At 31.9% G+C, this 14,171-nt stretch overlaps 1 protein-coding gene and 1 pseudogene across 6 annotated transcripts in view; both read left to right on the forward strand.

The window, feature by feature from the left end:
- The window catches only part of LOC145269279 (tumor protein 63-like), a 524,598-nt gene extending 515,940 nt beyond the window's left edge, over positions 1-8,658 (forward strand). For 5 of the 6 annotated variants that reach the window (XM_080124964.1, XM_080125001.1, XM_080124996.1 and 2 more), the window contains 3 exons: positions 183-389; positions 6,205-6,298; positions 7,849-8,278. In XM_080124964.1, coding sequence (XP_079981090.1) covers positions 183-389; positions 6,205-6,298; positions 7,849-8,067 — 520 coding nt within the window. In that variant the 3' untranslated portion in view covers positions 8,068-8,278. Of the gene's footprint in view, positions 1-182; positions 390-6,204; positions 6,299-7,848 lie in introns of all 6 variants that reach the window. The other variant, XM_080124972.1, reaches the window with a different exon arrangement.
- Positions 8,659-13,747: 5,089 nt separating this feature from the next.
- Positions 13,748-13,931, forward strand: LOC145275070 (U2 spliceosomal RNA; annotated as a pseudogene).
- The last annotated feature ends 240 nt before the right edge of the window (positions 13,932-14,171 follow it).

Genomic DNA, 14,171 nt, shown 5'->3' on the forward strand with positions numbered 1-14,171 from the left:
TTCAACTAATACAAACGTTATTTTTTATTTGAATTCTTCTAAAATCCTGCTAATTGTGCTGTAATTCATATTTATTAAACCACGCCTATTAAACACTGACATTATTCAACTTGTCTTTTCCATTTATAAGTTTTTATATCCAATTATTTTTCTTTTCTTTTTTTTTTCTTTTTCTCTTCTAGGGCTATGCTTGGTCATCTGCCCAGCACCAGTTCAAATGGTTCTCAGGACGGCAGCCGTTCATCAAGTACATCTTACTCAACATCAGACAAAAGTCAAGTGAACAGTTCACAAAATAACAGTCAGCGATTGGTCAATGGACAGCAAGTAACACACGAAGAAGAAACTCAAGTCCCAAAATGTGAACCTAATGAGAACACCATTGCTCAGTAAGTAAAAATAATTGAAAAATAAATGCAAGACACATCCAAACAATTGTGCTTAAAGAGATGATTAGAATCCTAAAACATCTTTCAGTTGGAGTCTCTGAAATAGCAAGCAAATGTTTGACATTCAGTAGGATGCCCCATCCACTGCCAAAACAAAAAGATAAATTTGGATTTAAAAAAGCAAACAAAATCTTATATATTATTCAATTGGAATTCATTATTGAGATGAATATTATTTATTAATTTATTTATTGCGAACTATTATCCTCATATTTTTAGTTGTTTGACAACGTTTCTGACAACTATTCCCCTGGCCTTCGTCAGGTGGTAACCGCAACGGGATAAGAACTCCGAATCTCCTAACTGCATCCTCAGTACTGCCTTCCATAGTTGAGACGAAAAACAACTATAGAAGGCAGTAATTGCTGCGGATGCTGTTAGGAGAGTCAGAGTTCCTACCCCATCGCGGTTACCACCTGATGAAGGCCAGAAGATTAGTTGGCCGAAATATTGTGAAACAACAATTAAAAAGGTGAGGATAATAGTCCGCAATAAAATAAACAAAATCTTACTTAGCAAGTGAACAGATCAGATTTGAACTTTTTTTTTTTTTTTTTTTTTTTTTTTCAAAGTTGTTTTTTTTTTAATCTCCCCCTCCCTTCTTCATTGCCATTAGGTCACTCAAGTCAAGTGTTGTTGAACCTGGTCAGTACTAAAATAGGTGACCGTTTGGTAATACCAGTTACTGTATGTGCTCTGAATCCTGGAGAGGGATGTGTGCCACCAGGCTATTCTTGCATAAGACACATTGCATGAAATAATGCAGCATTCCATTCATCTCAGAGGGTTAAGAGACACATCCATCCATCATCCACCTATGTGTGTGTGTGTGTGTAATGATTGCGTGATCTCTATAAAAAGAAAGTTTAGAGAATCCATATAAAATCTAAAAAGAGTAATCTTTTCTTTTTTTTTCTCACCTCAAACAAGGCATATTGCCACTTGGAATGTAAGAGGTTACTATAGAGGGGACTGTGGGAAGTTGAGCAGTGAGATGTCTATTCACATTACATTTACCATTCACTGGACAAAGCAGGAGAGGGCAGAGCGGTAGCTCTAGATATATCTAAGGCTTTTGACAGGGTATGGCATGAGGGTCTCCTCAGGAAAATTAGATCATACGGTATCACTGGTAGAATACTTAACATAATTAAATCCTTCTTAGATAAGAGAAAAATTCAGGTTGTCCTTGACAGTCGTACATCTAAACAATATGATATAAATGCAGGAGTGCCCCAGGAGTCTATCCTTGACCTCTACTGTTCCTGATATTCATAAATGACCTCCCCGACAAAATTGCCTCTGAGATGGGTATATATGCTGATGACACCACACTCTATAACAGGAACGACAGGAAAACAAATGAACACATATCTAAAGATATGGCAAAAACACTAGAGGATGACCTCCAATCTGTAGTGGAATGGGGACAAAAATGGATGGTCACATTCAATGCCGCCAAGACTAAACTAGTTTCATTCAATAATTACAAGAAACCTTCTCTACCACCTATAGCAATGGCCAACGACTCTTTATCTGAGAGTACATCTTTCAAACTCCTTGCCCTAACGTTCACAGGAAACATGAGTTGGAACAATTACATTGAAGGCATTGCCAGGGCCGCTGCAAGGAAGGTGGGCTCTCTCTACCGTGCTAGAAAACTACTACCACCCGAAAGTATCCTGTATCTCTATAAGGCCACCATTCACCCATGTATGGAGTATTGCTGTCATATTTGGGCTGGTGCATCTGCTACTAGTCTCTCGCTCCTTGACAAAGTTCAAAAGAGAGTCGCCAATCTGATAGGCTCTGGACTGGCATCTAAGCTTCAGCCTCTGTCCCATCGACGAAACGTTACATCCCTCTGCCTGTTCTACAAATATTTTAATGGTGAATGCTCTGACGAACTGCAGACACTTGTGTCCCCACGATGTGAACACCCTCGACAAACCCAACAGGCTGTTAAATCCCACCCCCACACAGTAGAGATCCCTAGATGTAAAAGATCTTTCTACTCCAGTAGTTTCTTCCCCAGAACCGCTAGACTTTGGAATTCCATTCCAGGTCCCTGCTTCCCCAACTGTACTGACGTGCAGAAGTTCAAGTGCAATGTGAACCGACATCTTGCTGCCCAAATCCCTACATAGTACCCCAGTAGTTGTTGCCCCTGATAATAGCCTCCTACACCAAAGTGGCAATGTGCCTTGTTTGGGGTGAAAATGTAATAACAAAATTTTTTTAAATTTAAACGTTATCAGTTCAGTACAGTCAGGGAAGTATTAATTAAATTTAAAAAAAAAAAAAAAAGCTGAAGCAAGCATAAGTCCCCCAAACTTCTGAAATGCTTTATTTAGAAACCCATTCTTAGCATGGGGATAAGGTGTTTTATAACTGTTCTATACTAACAATTTAATAAAAAAATTATAATTATATTGTACTAACATTATTATTTAGAAACCTATTAACACCTAACAATGTAATAAAAAAGGATATCGTAAAACTTGAATTTAATGTATCTGAAAACACTATAATTCTAATTTGTACAAAATTTTCTTTAATTTGATATGCTACAAGCTATATTTTGTTAATAATTTCTTTGAATCATGTCATGGTGGCCATTTTGAATTTCCCGGTTGCCATCTTGGATTTTTCATGATGTGGTAATGACAAATGATAATGTCTATCAGAATAATACTTCATAATGATGATAAAGCCTTACTTGACATTTTTCTTAGCTGTTTTTACGATGTTTCTACTTAAAGCCGTTAAAATGAAACTGAAATCTGCTAATTAGTATGCAAGTTACCAAGTGAGATGATCGTAAATACAGCCATCTGAACCTTCATGGTGTTATAATATGCTCCAAATTTCATCATAATATCTTAAAAAGATATGAATTTACAGCTTTTTAAAGATAGGTTAGTCTTAAATTTCCTATCATTTTCAGTCGCAAGCTCATATACATTTGAATAGGACTGACATCAAACAAAATGTCCAGTGAACCATGCAGTTCTGATGGAAGATAATATTTCTTTGTTTTTTTATGCTCTTTTCAATAATGCTTGATTTGAGTTTATTTGATGTAAATTAAAAAAAAAAAAAAATGGTGTGGTATTGCTAATAAAACAAAAAAAAAAACATTGATAATGACCGTTTTGTTAGAAAAAAAAAACAAAAGTCCACAGATATCGGCCTGCTGCTACGAATTTGGAATAGGAGCATTTGAGCGAGAATAAGTGAAAGTAGTTCAGAGAGATGTCTCATACAGGAGAACTCAATAAAGAAATAATAAACTTTAATTTTTACATTCCTTTATATAATTTTTTTTTTTTTTATTTCAACAAAACAAATTTTTATTTTTAATATTTCTTTTAAGGGTTTTTGTTTTAACACTTGTGTTATCAGGAAACAATAAAAAATAAAAATTATTCAATAAATATTTAATAAAGTAATATAGTGTTATCATTCTAAAAACAGATTCAAACCATCGTAAAAAAAACATTTATGCAAAATATAATCAAGTATTATATATTTCAGTGAAGTATTAAATGTAGGAAAATTACTTATTTCTTATACTGAAGTCCTGTATTGTATACGGAACATTTTTATATCAATTTAAGCAGAAGTCATTTGTATGAAAGAAAAAGTAGTCGCGTTTTTATTTTCTTACAATTCATTGAATGATTTCTTAAAAATTACAATCCTTCAGTAATTTGTGTCATATTATATGTTTTGTTTTATTTTATTTATTTTTTTTTTTTAATGGCGAAGTTTACATTTGGCCATAAAGGCAAAAATAAATAGTTAACAAAATTAAAATAAATACGTATTCGACACGTTTGAAGCCAAAGCAACGCATTATTACAAAATAAACAGATGATTATTTTGTTTGAAATTTCTATTGAAATTTATAAATCTATTTCGAAGATACACTTCATCATCAGTATGCCTTTCCTTTTTTGCCATGTTGTTTGCACATAGAATCAGTAGAAGTCAATTTGTTTTTACGGTAGTCTTTTCAAATGTCAAAACAGTGCGTTGATCATGCAGAATTCACATTAGGGTTTGTGTTCCTTGATAGAGGCGCTGGTTGAGTTTGAATTAAATAAATACATATTAAATACATTTGAAGCCAAAACAACGCATTATTACAAAATAAACAGATATTTATTTTGTTTGAAATTTATATTGAAATTTATGAATATATTTCGAAGATACACTTCATGGCAAAAATAAAAAAAAAAAAGACAGATATAATGATGATGAAGAGTATCTTCGAAATATATTTATAAATTTCAAACAAAATAAATATCTGTTTATTTTGTAATAATGCGTTGTTTTGGCTTCAAAGATATTTATTTTATTCAAACTCAACCAGCGTTTCTATCAAGGAACACAAACCCTAACGTTAATAAAATTATTTTTTACTAACAATTTTATAAACTGGAGTAGCTTTGGTAGTGTTTGAAATTAATGTTGTGGAAAGTGAGTATTTGAACCCGGAAAAAATGTTAAAACAACAAATCAAGCCATTTTTTGTTATTTACATGAAGATTTAGTATTTTATCGTTGAAGCACACCCAGAAAGAAATTTTAAAGACAGGGAAGAAAACATGTCATGTTTGCCGTTTTGTTGTACAGATACTCTTGAACACTATATCGAGTATAAGGAACTAAATTCGGTAATCACCCTTATGTCACTGAATGTAAACATAAGTTAACAGTTTTAAATAAGCAGAACTTTTTCACAAATAAACAAACAAATTGTATAAGTTAAGAGTTTTAAATCAAAATAATTTCATCCATTTTAAACAAAAAATTCTGTTTATTTGTGGAAAAGTTCTGCTTATTTAAAACTGTTAATTTCTGTTTACATTCAGTGACATAATGATGATTACCGAATTTAGTTCCTTCTACTCAATATATTTTTACTGACAAAACTATTTTTTTGGAAAATCAGTGCGTATTGATGCCTCCGTTCAGTCTTGAAAAATAAAGGATACCCTCTGTAGGGGCAGCTGCGCATGTAATTGTGTGGCAAGGGTTGTGCAATCCTCAACGACATCTCTTCTGAATCGGCACTGCTTGAGTCCAGTGGCAAGGAGAAGTCCAAGACAACTGGAAACAATGTCAAGATAAGCGGGGAGCACATACAGCACCTAGAACTCCCAAATGGTCACCCATCTGACACTGGCCAGGCACTTTGTTGCGTGACCATCGGTAAAGATGGTGGGGGGGGGTAATGATGACTTAGTCATTTCTTTTTTTTTTTTTTTTTTTTTTTTTTTGCGTGGTACAGAATTCAAATTTACATATATTAAGCCCTAAAACTGCACCATTTGTTCATTTTCACCAGGATTTGACATCCCCTGGAGACTTTGAGGGCTAAATGGGAGGGGGGGGGGGCAAATGCTGAATTTAGTCATTGTTTTTATGCCTCGTTTACTCGTTCACTCACGGACCATGCATGCTTCACTTGTTTCTTTTTTTATTTTCTTTTTTTTTTTTTTTTTTAGGTCCAAAGGGAGGCGCATTGAATTTTAATGTGATTTAAATGATAAATGTAGATACAAAAAGGTGTTGATTCCAAAGATTTGAACAAATTTTTCCAGATTTACATGTAAATAGAATCGTGTTTAATTGCAGGATTTTTAGAATTATGTAAGGTTATTTTGCTGCTTCTTCATTTAAGATGTTATTGTGAAGATCTGCACATTTCTATGAGGATTTCATTGATGTATTTTGTGCTTTCCAGGTGGCTTACAAAATTAGGTCTTCAAGCCTATATTGACAACTTTCAACAGAAAGGACTTCATAATATGTTTCAGTTGGATGAATTCACGCTTGAGGTAAATTATGAGTTTTTTTATTATGCTAGATCACTCGTGACCCATTGAGTCAGTAGTTTGTTTTTGTTTTGTTTTTTTTACTTACCTCCCCATGAGGGCAGAATTAGACACAAAGTCGGTTTTGAGGAGGAGGTACCAGCTCCCCAAAAAGGGTCACTCTGGTTAGTAACAAAAATAAAAAAAAATGTATCAGTCATAAAGGATTTCTCCTCCACTAACCAAGACCAAAAATGTGAAGTGTAAAAGTGAAATGCAACATTAGATCAGATACTACACTTTGATCCTGACTCGAAGACCAAGAACCCTGTTACATATATTATTGAGTATATAATATCGAGTTCAATGGTTTTCTTTTGTTGTTTCTATTTGGGAATCATGACTTATCAAGGCTCAAAGGCTCACTCGAAGATAAGATTTAATGAGTGTAAAGTGGTAGTGTAGTAATTGTTAATAGTGTATATTGTGTAGAATTTGATTATTTATGGGAATGGTTCAACAAGAACTTACTTACATTGGATTTCGAGGCTACCATGTTGTATTCAACCTGGAAGCAGGTCAGTGGAACAGTGTTCCACAGGTGGGCAGTTCTGAGAAATAAATTTTGTTCATGGAATCTGCGTTTACTTTATAGTGGTTGTAGTTAAGTTTTTTTTTTTTTGTGAAAGTGTGGCAAGGGGGAATCATAGATTGGAGTTCAGTTGAGCACTTAACAGAATCAATAGATAAAAAATTCAATTTTTTACAAAGACAATGCATTGAGGTGTCACAATTCTACTCCCCCCTCATGCCCCCCCTCTCTCTCTCTCTCTAAATTTTTAATTAGATCCTGACTAAAAATTAATAAAAAAAATTGAGAAATAGAGAAAGTACAAATTTAAAATGAATTTTAGGTACTTGTCCAGATCCCCTCCCCATTAAAAACCAAAAATAAAGAAAATCCTGTATGATGTACATACCAGTGACAGAAAGAAAATATTCTAGACAAAACATATCCCTAAATTGATCAAGTCGTTTCACTTTAAAAGTATTTGAGTTTTTCTAATGCCCCTCTCCCCATGTTAAAAATGGCTTTCCAAAATCTGTTTGGAGTTATCTCCCTTGTTCATTCAGACTGTTTCCAACATGGCATCACAATATCATTGCTTATCCTTTGATTTTCTTATTGAAAAAGTAAAACTACTTGATCAATTTACATATTTGGTGTGCAATAGTTTCTTTTCAACACATTATACATATTTTTCTTTATTTTTCTTGGGGGGGGGGGTTCTGGACAAGCACCAAATTTTATTTAGCTTAAATTTTGTCATACATAAAAGTGGCGTGTAAATATATGCACCAATAAATGCTTTAAATTAATTTTGTGAAATCATAGTTTTGAAATTTACAAGTTTCACTTAATTCTGTTTGTTTATAATTAACAAAAACAAAAATTAATTTTGTGAAATCATAGTTTTGAAATTTACAAGTTCCACTTAATTCTGTTTGTTTATAATTAACAAAAACAAAAATTAATTTTGTTTAAAATTTTATTTATTTATTTATTTTTTTAGGATCTGCAAAGCATGCGGATAGGTACTGGTCATCGTAACAAAATCTGGAAATCTCTTTTGGATTACCGAAGAGTGCTCAGTACCGGAACAGAAACCCAAGCCCTTCAGCATGCAGCCAGCAATGCATCCACTCTAAGTGTCGGCTCTCAAAATTCCTATTGTCCGGGTTACTATGAAGTAACGCGCTACTCTTTCAAGCATACTATTTCTTATCTCTGACATTTTCTATAAAAAAAAAAAAAAAATTGGTGGCATTTACAAATTTCATCATTTTTCTTTGAAGCAAGCAGGAAATAAACATTTCATTCCAAATTTGTTTTTCCCCCTTCACTTGATTCAAAATGGATTATGGTTTAATTAAAAAAGAAAAAAAACTAGACTATTTTATGGCCATGATATATATAATGACCTGATATAAAACATTCCTTCATTATCTTTTTATTTTTTTTTCTATCATTTGTGTATGAAACAACTAAAAATATTTTTATTTGATTTTTGTACAAAAATTCTTATACAGTTGAATATAGCCAACTTCTCTTGACAAAATAATGTATTGAAATGACAAGTTAATTTTTTTTTTTCTTTTAGAAAACAATTATCATTATGCACATTTGCCATTAGTATTAAAATGTAGTGCTTATTTGATATCACATAATGAGTATCTCATGTGATTAAGCAACCTTTTTTTTTTTTTGCTTTTAGTTACAGATGATGCTCTGTACCAAGGTTTTAATTATTTTTTTTTAAATCTCACCTCTGTAAACAAATACAATTTTATTTGATCCACCTAAGTAAAAATTTCAACCTGCATTTCCATTTTCTTTTTACACCATTTTCTTTTGTATTTTGTATTAGACATCACAGTTATGGTTATTAATAATCATAACTACAATGGTTCCCCTCCATGTTTTCCTTCCCAAATTTATAAGGTGCTATTTCTTTCTTTCTTTTTTTTTTTCTTTTCACAGATGTTTGTTTCGTTTTCTTTAAATTTTATTTTGCTTTATTTTTATTAGAGAAAGAGTCCCTGCAAACAACCCAAAACATGAAAATATTTCAGCATAAAATGTATTAATTTCTTTTAAGATCTTACTGACTGCCCATCTATCATAAAAAACAACAAAAAATATTATAGGTTTTGTATTGCAATTATTATTGTGTGTAATTGTGAGACAACCTGTTATCATTTTTCATCTCTTTATTATTTCGTCTAACATTTTGTTTCCTTCAAAATTTTCTAAGATAAAATAGAAAACATCTTACAAACAACAAACCTCATAAAATTCTTTTTATATATTAAAAAACAATGGCTACCTTTTTATCCAGCATTCATGATAAATCTAAATGTGGCCTAACTGAAAGTTCTATGCTGCTAATTTTTAATTGTTTTCAGAAATTTAATATGAAAATTATTACTTTGGAGATATATATATATATATATATATATATATATATATTAACTCAAGTCAAAAATTACTTTGCAATTGACACTTTAAAACCTTCAAAATCGTTTTCAAAGTTTGAGCAGTCACATAGAGATTGATATCGACTAATATATTATATATATATATATATATATATATATAATTTTGGTTGCCTCTCACCCCCACCCACCTTCTTTTTTTTTTTTTTTTTTTAAAGAAAAATCTGATTTTTGTGAAATTGCTAGAGCCTTACCTCCTTATTTTTTTTCGTTGCTATTGTCTGGATTTTATCATTTTTCTTGCTTTATTTTTAAACAATGCATAACAGAAGTAAGGGAGTTAGATTATTTTTATTTTAACAAAGAATGACTTACTGTTTCTCCCCCCTTCCCTCACACTCACATGCACTGTGTGTCTTTTTTTTTTTTTTTTCAATTTTGACTATTAGTTGAAACTGATTGAGATTGTTTAGGAAAAAATTGTTTCTTGCGCTGCTTTCCCCACACAAACACATGTGGGAGTGAGGGTAGGGTCCATAACTCCAGGTTGAGAAATTTATTGATGTCAACTTTTTTTTTAGCATTGGCTACTAACATCCTTGACTAAGAACGGCAATAGTTCACTTCATGATACTTTGAAAGTTGAAATCGTGAAGTTATAAGTAATTTCTGAGTAGAATTAAAGGTAGATATCAAGTATTATGGTTATGCTGTGCTCTTAAACCAAAGTGAAATATCAATTTTCAACTCTACCGTCTTATTAAAGAGCATTTTCTCTTAAATATATACCAATATAGTGCGCCTATTTTATTTATTTTTTTTTTTTGTTGCTGAAGCTGTTTTTAAATAATGTAATAGTCATATACCCAACTAAAAATAAGACAAAGTTTTTTTAGAAAATATTAAAACATTACTAATCATACTAAATTTACAATGCTACTAATTTGCTTTTCAAGTTTTCTAATACTTAAACCTTCAACATTTAAAATATTTTTTGAGCCAATGAATACCTACATTGCAACATAAACTAACTTTAAAAAGGTTGCCACGTCGTAAAGCAACCAGACTCATTTGCTGCAACTTATTAAATCCGTCCTCTCATGTTTTAATCATAAAATACAAATGACTGATCTCTTTACATGGAGTTTATAAAACAATTCTGTTTTAGATGTACCTTCCCTTAGTCAATTCACTCATGTCTTCTAAAATTGAATTTTTGTTTTATTTTTCCCCTTTTTTTTTTAATTTTTGATTTTTACTAACAGAACTTGTAAATAAAAAAACACACACACAAAAGAAAAATAACACTTATCCTTTTTATTAAAAGTATTACATTTAGCTGTTAACAGCCTGTATATTTTATTTTCAATTTTTTTAACCTTATAACTAAAGATTGATTCTTCGTGGTATATTTGAAATGTTCTATATATATAGTAATTTATAAAATATATGGCGATTAAGCTACACTGAAAATATATGGCGATTAAGCTACACTGAATATTCCACGTTTCATCCACTCTAGGACTTTTCAGTCCTAGAGTGGATGAAACGCGGAATATTCAGTGTAGCTTAATCGCCATATATATTTTATAAATTACTAACTAGCTCTACCTACGTATTGAGCACTTTTGAAGTAAATACTTAGTTTACGCATAAATCTATACTTTCGTATATTAATTTTATGTGAGTAAATTAAGTAGTTATATATATATATATATATATATATAGAGAGAGAGAGAGAGAGGATACATCATCTGTGTTTATCCCAGTATTCATTCTGGATTTCATCCTCTACCATACACAGTCAGTTCAAGGCTTGGTCAGGGTGAAATCCTGATGTCTTTAGATCTAAGATATCCAACAACCTTTGTTTTAGTTATCTTTTCAACCCTATCCCAGAAGTCTCCATTTTGAATCTTGCTTTTTGCAACTTTTATCGTTGGCATTCAGTATTTTTGTTTTATTTTATTTTTATTTTTTTTACCACTTTTTTTTAACCTCTGCTGCTGATTTTCCCTCATCTTGTCTGAGATCGGCATAATAGTGGTGAATATCAACATTTTGGACATAGTCCAGCCTCTGCGGATACATCGAGGACTGTTTTAAAATTAAGATTGCTTGATCTTTTCACCTTGTGTGGGTGTTTCTTTTTTGTTTTTTTAAAGTTATTTGCAAAACCTTAAGTTTAAACAAAAAGGAATGGTGCTTATTTATGTTCAAGATAATTGCCAAATATTGCAATTCAAAATAAAAACTACACAGAAATTTATGGGTATAATTACTTATCGATTAAAAATATTACTGTACACCAGTGATTACCAACCTTTTTTTTTCAGTATGCACCTCTCAAGAAATTTCCCTTAAATCTTGCACTCCATAAAATTTCTAAACTCACGGTTAAGTATGTGGTTGGATTAAATCTATTCGGCCATGTAGTTAATGGCTGCTTAATAACAGCACTTAACCCTAAACTGAAAGCAAGAAGTTCATACCTTGCAAAAGAAAAAAAAAACATAAAAGAGTAATATAAAGGCAGTACTCTATTTTTTTTATCTAAACTTTTCTCACCACTCCTGAAATATCATCTTGCATCCCCAGGTGGTACTTGCACCCCAGGTGTACATAAAACTTAGTGCAAATTATACAGTAGCCTTTTAATAAATATAAAATTAATCTACTATTCGAAGTCCATGAACTCTGAATAACATTTGCGTCAAGCCAGCATATCATAGATTATCTCCATTTTGTCAATATGAAGATGCCATGTATTTTTTTTTTTTTTTTTCTTAAGGGTTCATTGAATTCAAATAATAAATCAATTTTATTTTTAAAGTTTCTTATTTTTCATTATTTTTTTCTGATAAGTAAGTATACACGTTTTCCTGTTAATTTAATTTGAACTGCCATGTTTTGCATGCATCTCAATATAAATAAACATTAAAAAAAACTGTTTCAAAAATGAAAGAAAAAGATGGCTGATTCTTCTCTGTAAGAGTTGAATCAATTTATTATAATTGCAAATCTTTTTATTTAATTATTTTTATTTTTGATAAAACACCAAACATTTTTTCAATTTTTAATTAAAATTATAACTATCTATGGCATTTTGGCTATAAACACTACATGTTACCTGACATATTAATGAATTCTTGAATAATTAAGTCTTCTAAATTTATATCATCCTTATATAGAAATAAAGAGACATTATTTTTCACTCTAGTTTACATGGTGCATTTGTAGTAAAAAAAAAGACACTAAAAAGCAATATAGAGAATGCTCACAAATGCATTAAATATATGGTTGAATCAAAATAGAGAAACAAAAATGCACACAAGGCATCTAAAAAAAAAAAAAAAAAAGTACTCTTATTAGAAATGATAAAACTTTTATCTATGAACACAGAGTTAAATGGAATAGTTTCAAATCAAGAACACAAATGTTATTAGAGTACATTTTTTGAGAGATTTTTTTTTCTTCTTGGTGGCATTCGCTCAGGATGAGTTGAGTTAGCTCCTCACATAAAATACACAGTGTCTCAAATGAACGCAGAGCATGCACAATGGTCTACAGTGGCCAAAATAGTTATGGATAGTCAATTCTAAGACAAGCAGTGAACACCGAACTAAACATTCAGCATCAACTTTGATGTGTAACGTCATCTGGCCTCCCGGGCATCTTTGCTAATCTTGAAGTGGCTCTGGAACTATCGCTTTGTGGATCAACCTTCCAGTGTTGCAGTGCACAATGTGGCCGAATAAATGATGTCTCCTCTTTAAAAGTGCTTAGTTAAAATGGGTGATCCTTCATCACGTCCAGATTTGTGTATTCGAGATAATAGTGCCAGCTGACCTGCAGAATTTGGCAAATTTGATCCAAATAAACACCTCCTAAATCTGGACTTTCATACCTATTAAGATCTCCGGACGAGAACACAGATGGAGTTGTAGACAATTGAAAGCATACCGGACATTGCTGATTTGGGCATTGATGTCATTGACTTCCGACTTGTGGCGGCAAACATTAAGCCCAGGTATTTGAAGTGAATCCCTAGAGCTTCCTTCAAGAATTGTGCTTTTTTGGTGTGGTATGAATCTTGTGCAGAGGACTTTGTTTTCTGAAAGGCCGCTGACTTGTTCAATTAATTACAAATTACAGCTAATTATAAGAATTAAAATGTTATCTTTTTTTTTTTTTTTTCAAACATAACTCAATCCCATGTTCAATTAATCATATACAGAGTAACCCCATCCACTCTCACACACACACACACACACACACACACACACACACACACACAAAAAAAAAATGCCACCTATGGAATCATTAATAAAATTCACAAATTCACAAATCTTTTCAACCATATTTGGTATAAATAAACTTCAGTCTATATCTGGCTTGTCCGAGTTTTAGTCATTAACGTTCAACTATTTTATTGTGATAAGCACACTTGGATATGATGTGCGGAATCGTCAATAGCACACTCCTTGGCCTTTTGGCTAGGAGCAAAGTGTAGTATCTGTTCTAATACTGCACTTCACCTTTTCTGTCTTTAAGAAGTTCTTCTAGAGGGCGGACAATTTTTTTTTTTTTTTTTCGTTCCGATCCAGAGTGCCCCCTTTTTGAGGAGTTGGACTTTCCCCACATTAAAAACTGACCTTCTGTCTAACTCTGCTTTTGTAGGGAGGCAAGTAAATAGGGATGCATTCCTCTCTATTGGCACTGCGATTCTCTTCAGCTTGGGAATAGTCTGGTGATTGTTCTGAAAGATGTAAGGTTTGAGATAACCCTTGAATATTATTGAATGGCTATAAAATGAGTAAAATTAGAAACATTGGACATTCATAGCTAAAATTTGGGCAAGTCAGACATAAACTGAACTTTACTTGTACCAAGTATGGTT

This window comes from Euprymna scolopes, chromosome 4, assembly GCF_053919585.1.
Source record: "Euprymna scolopes isolate OS-2025 chromosome 4, ASM5391958v1, whole genome shotgun sequence".
Classification (NCBI taxonomy): domain Eukaryota; kingdom Metazoa; phylum Mollusca; class Cephalopoda; order Sepiida; family Sepiolidae; genus Euprymna; species Euprymna scolopes.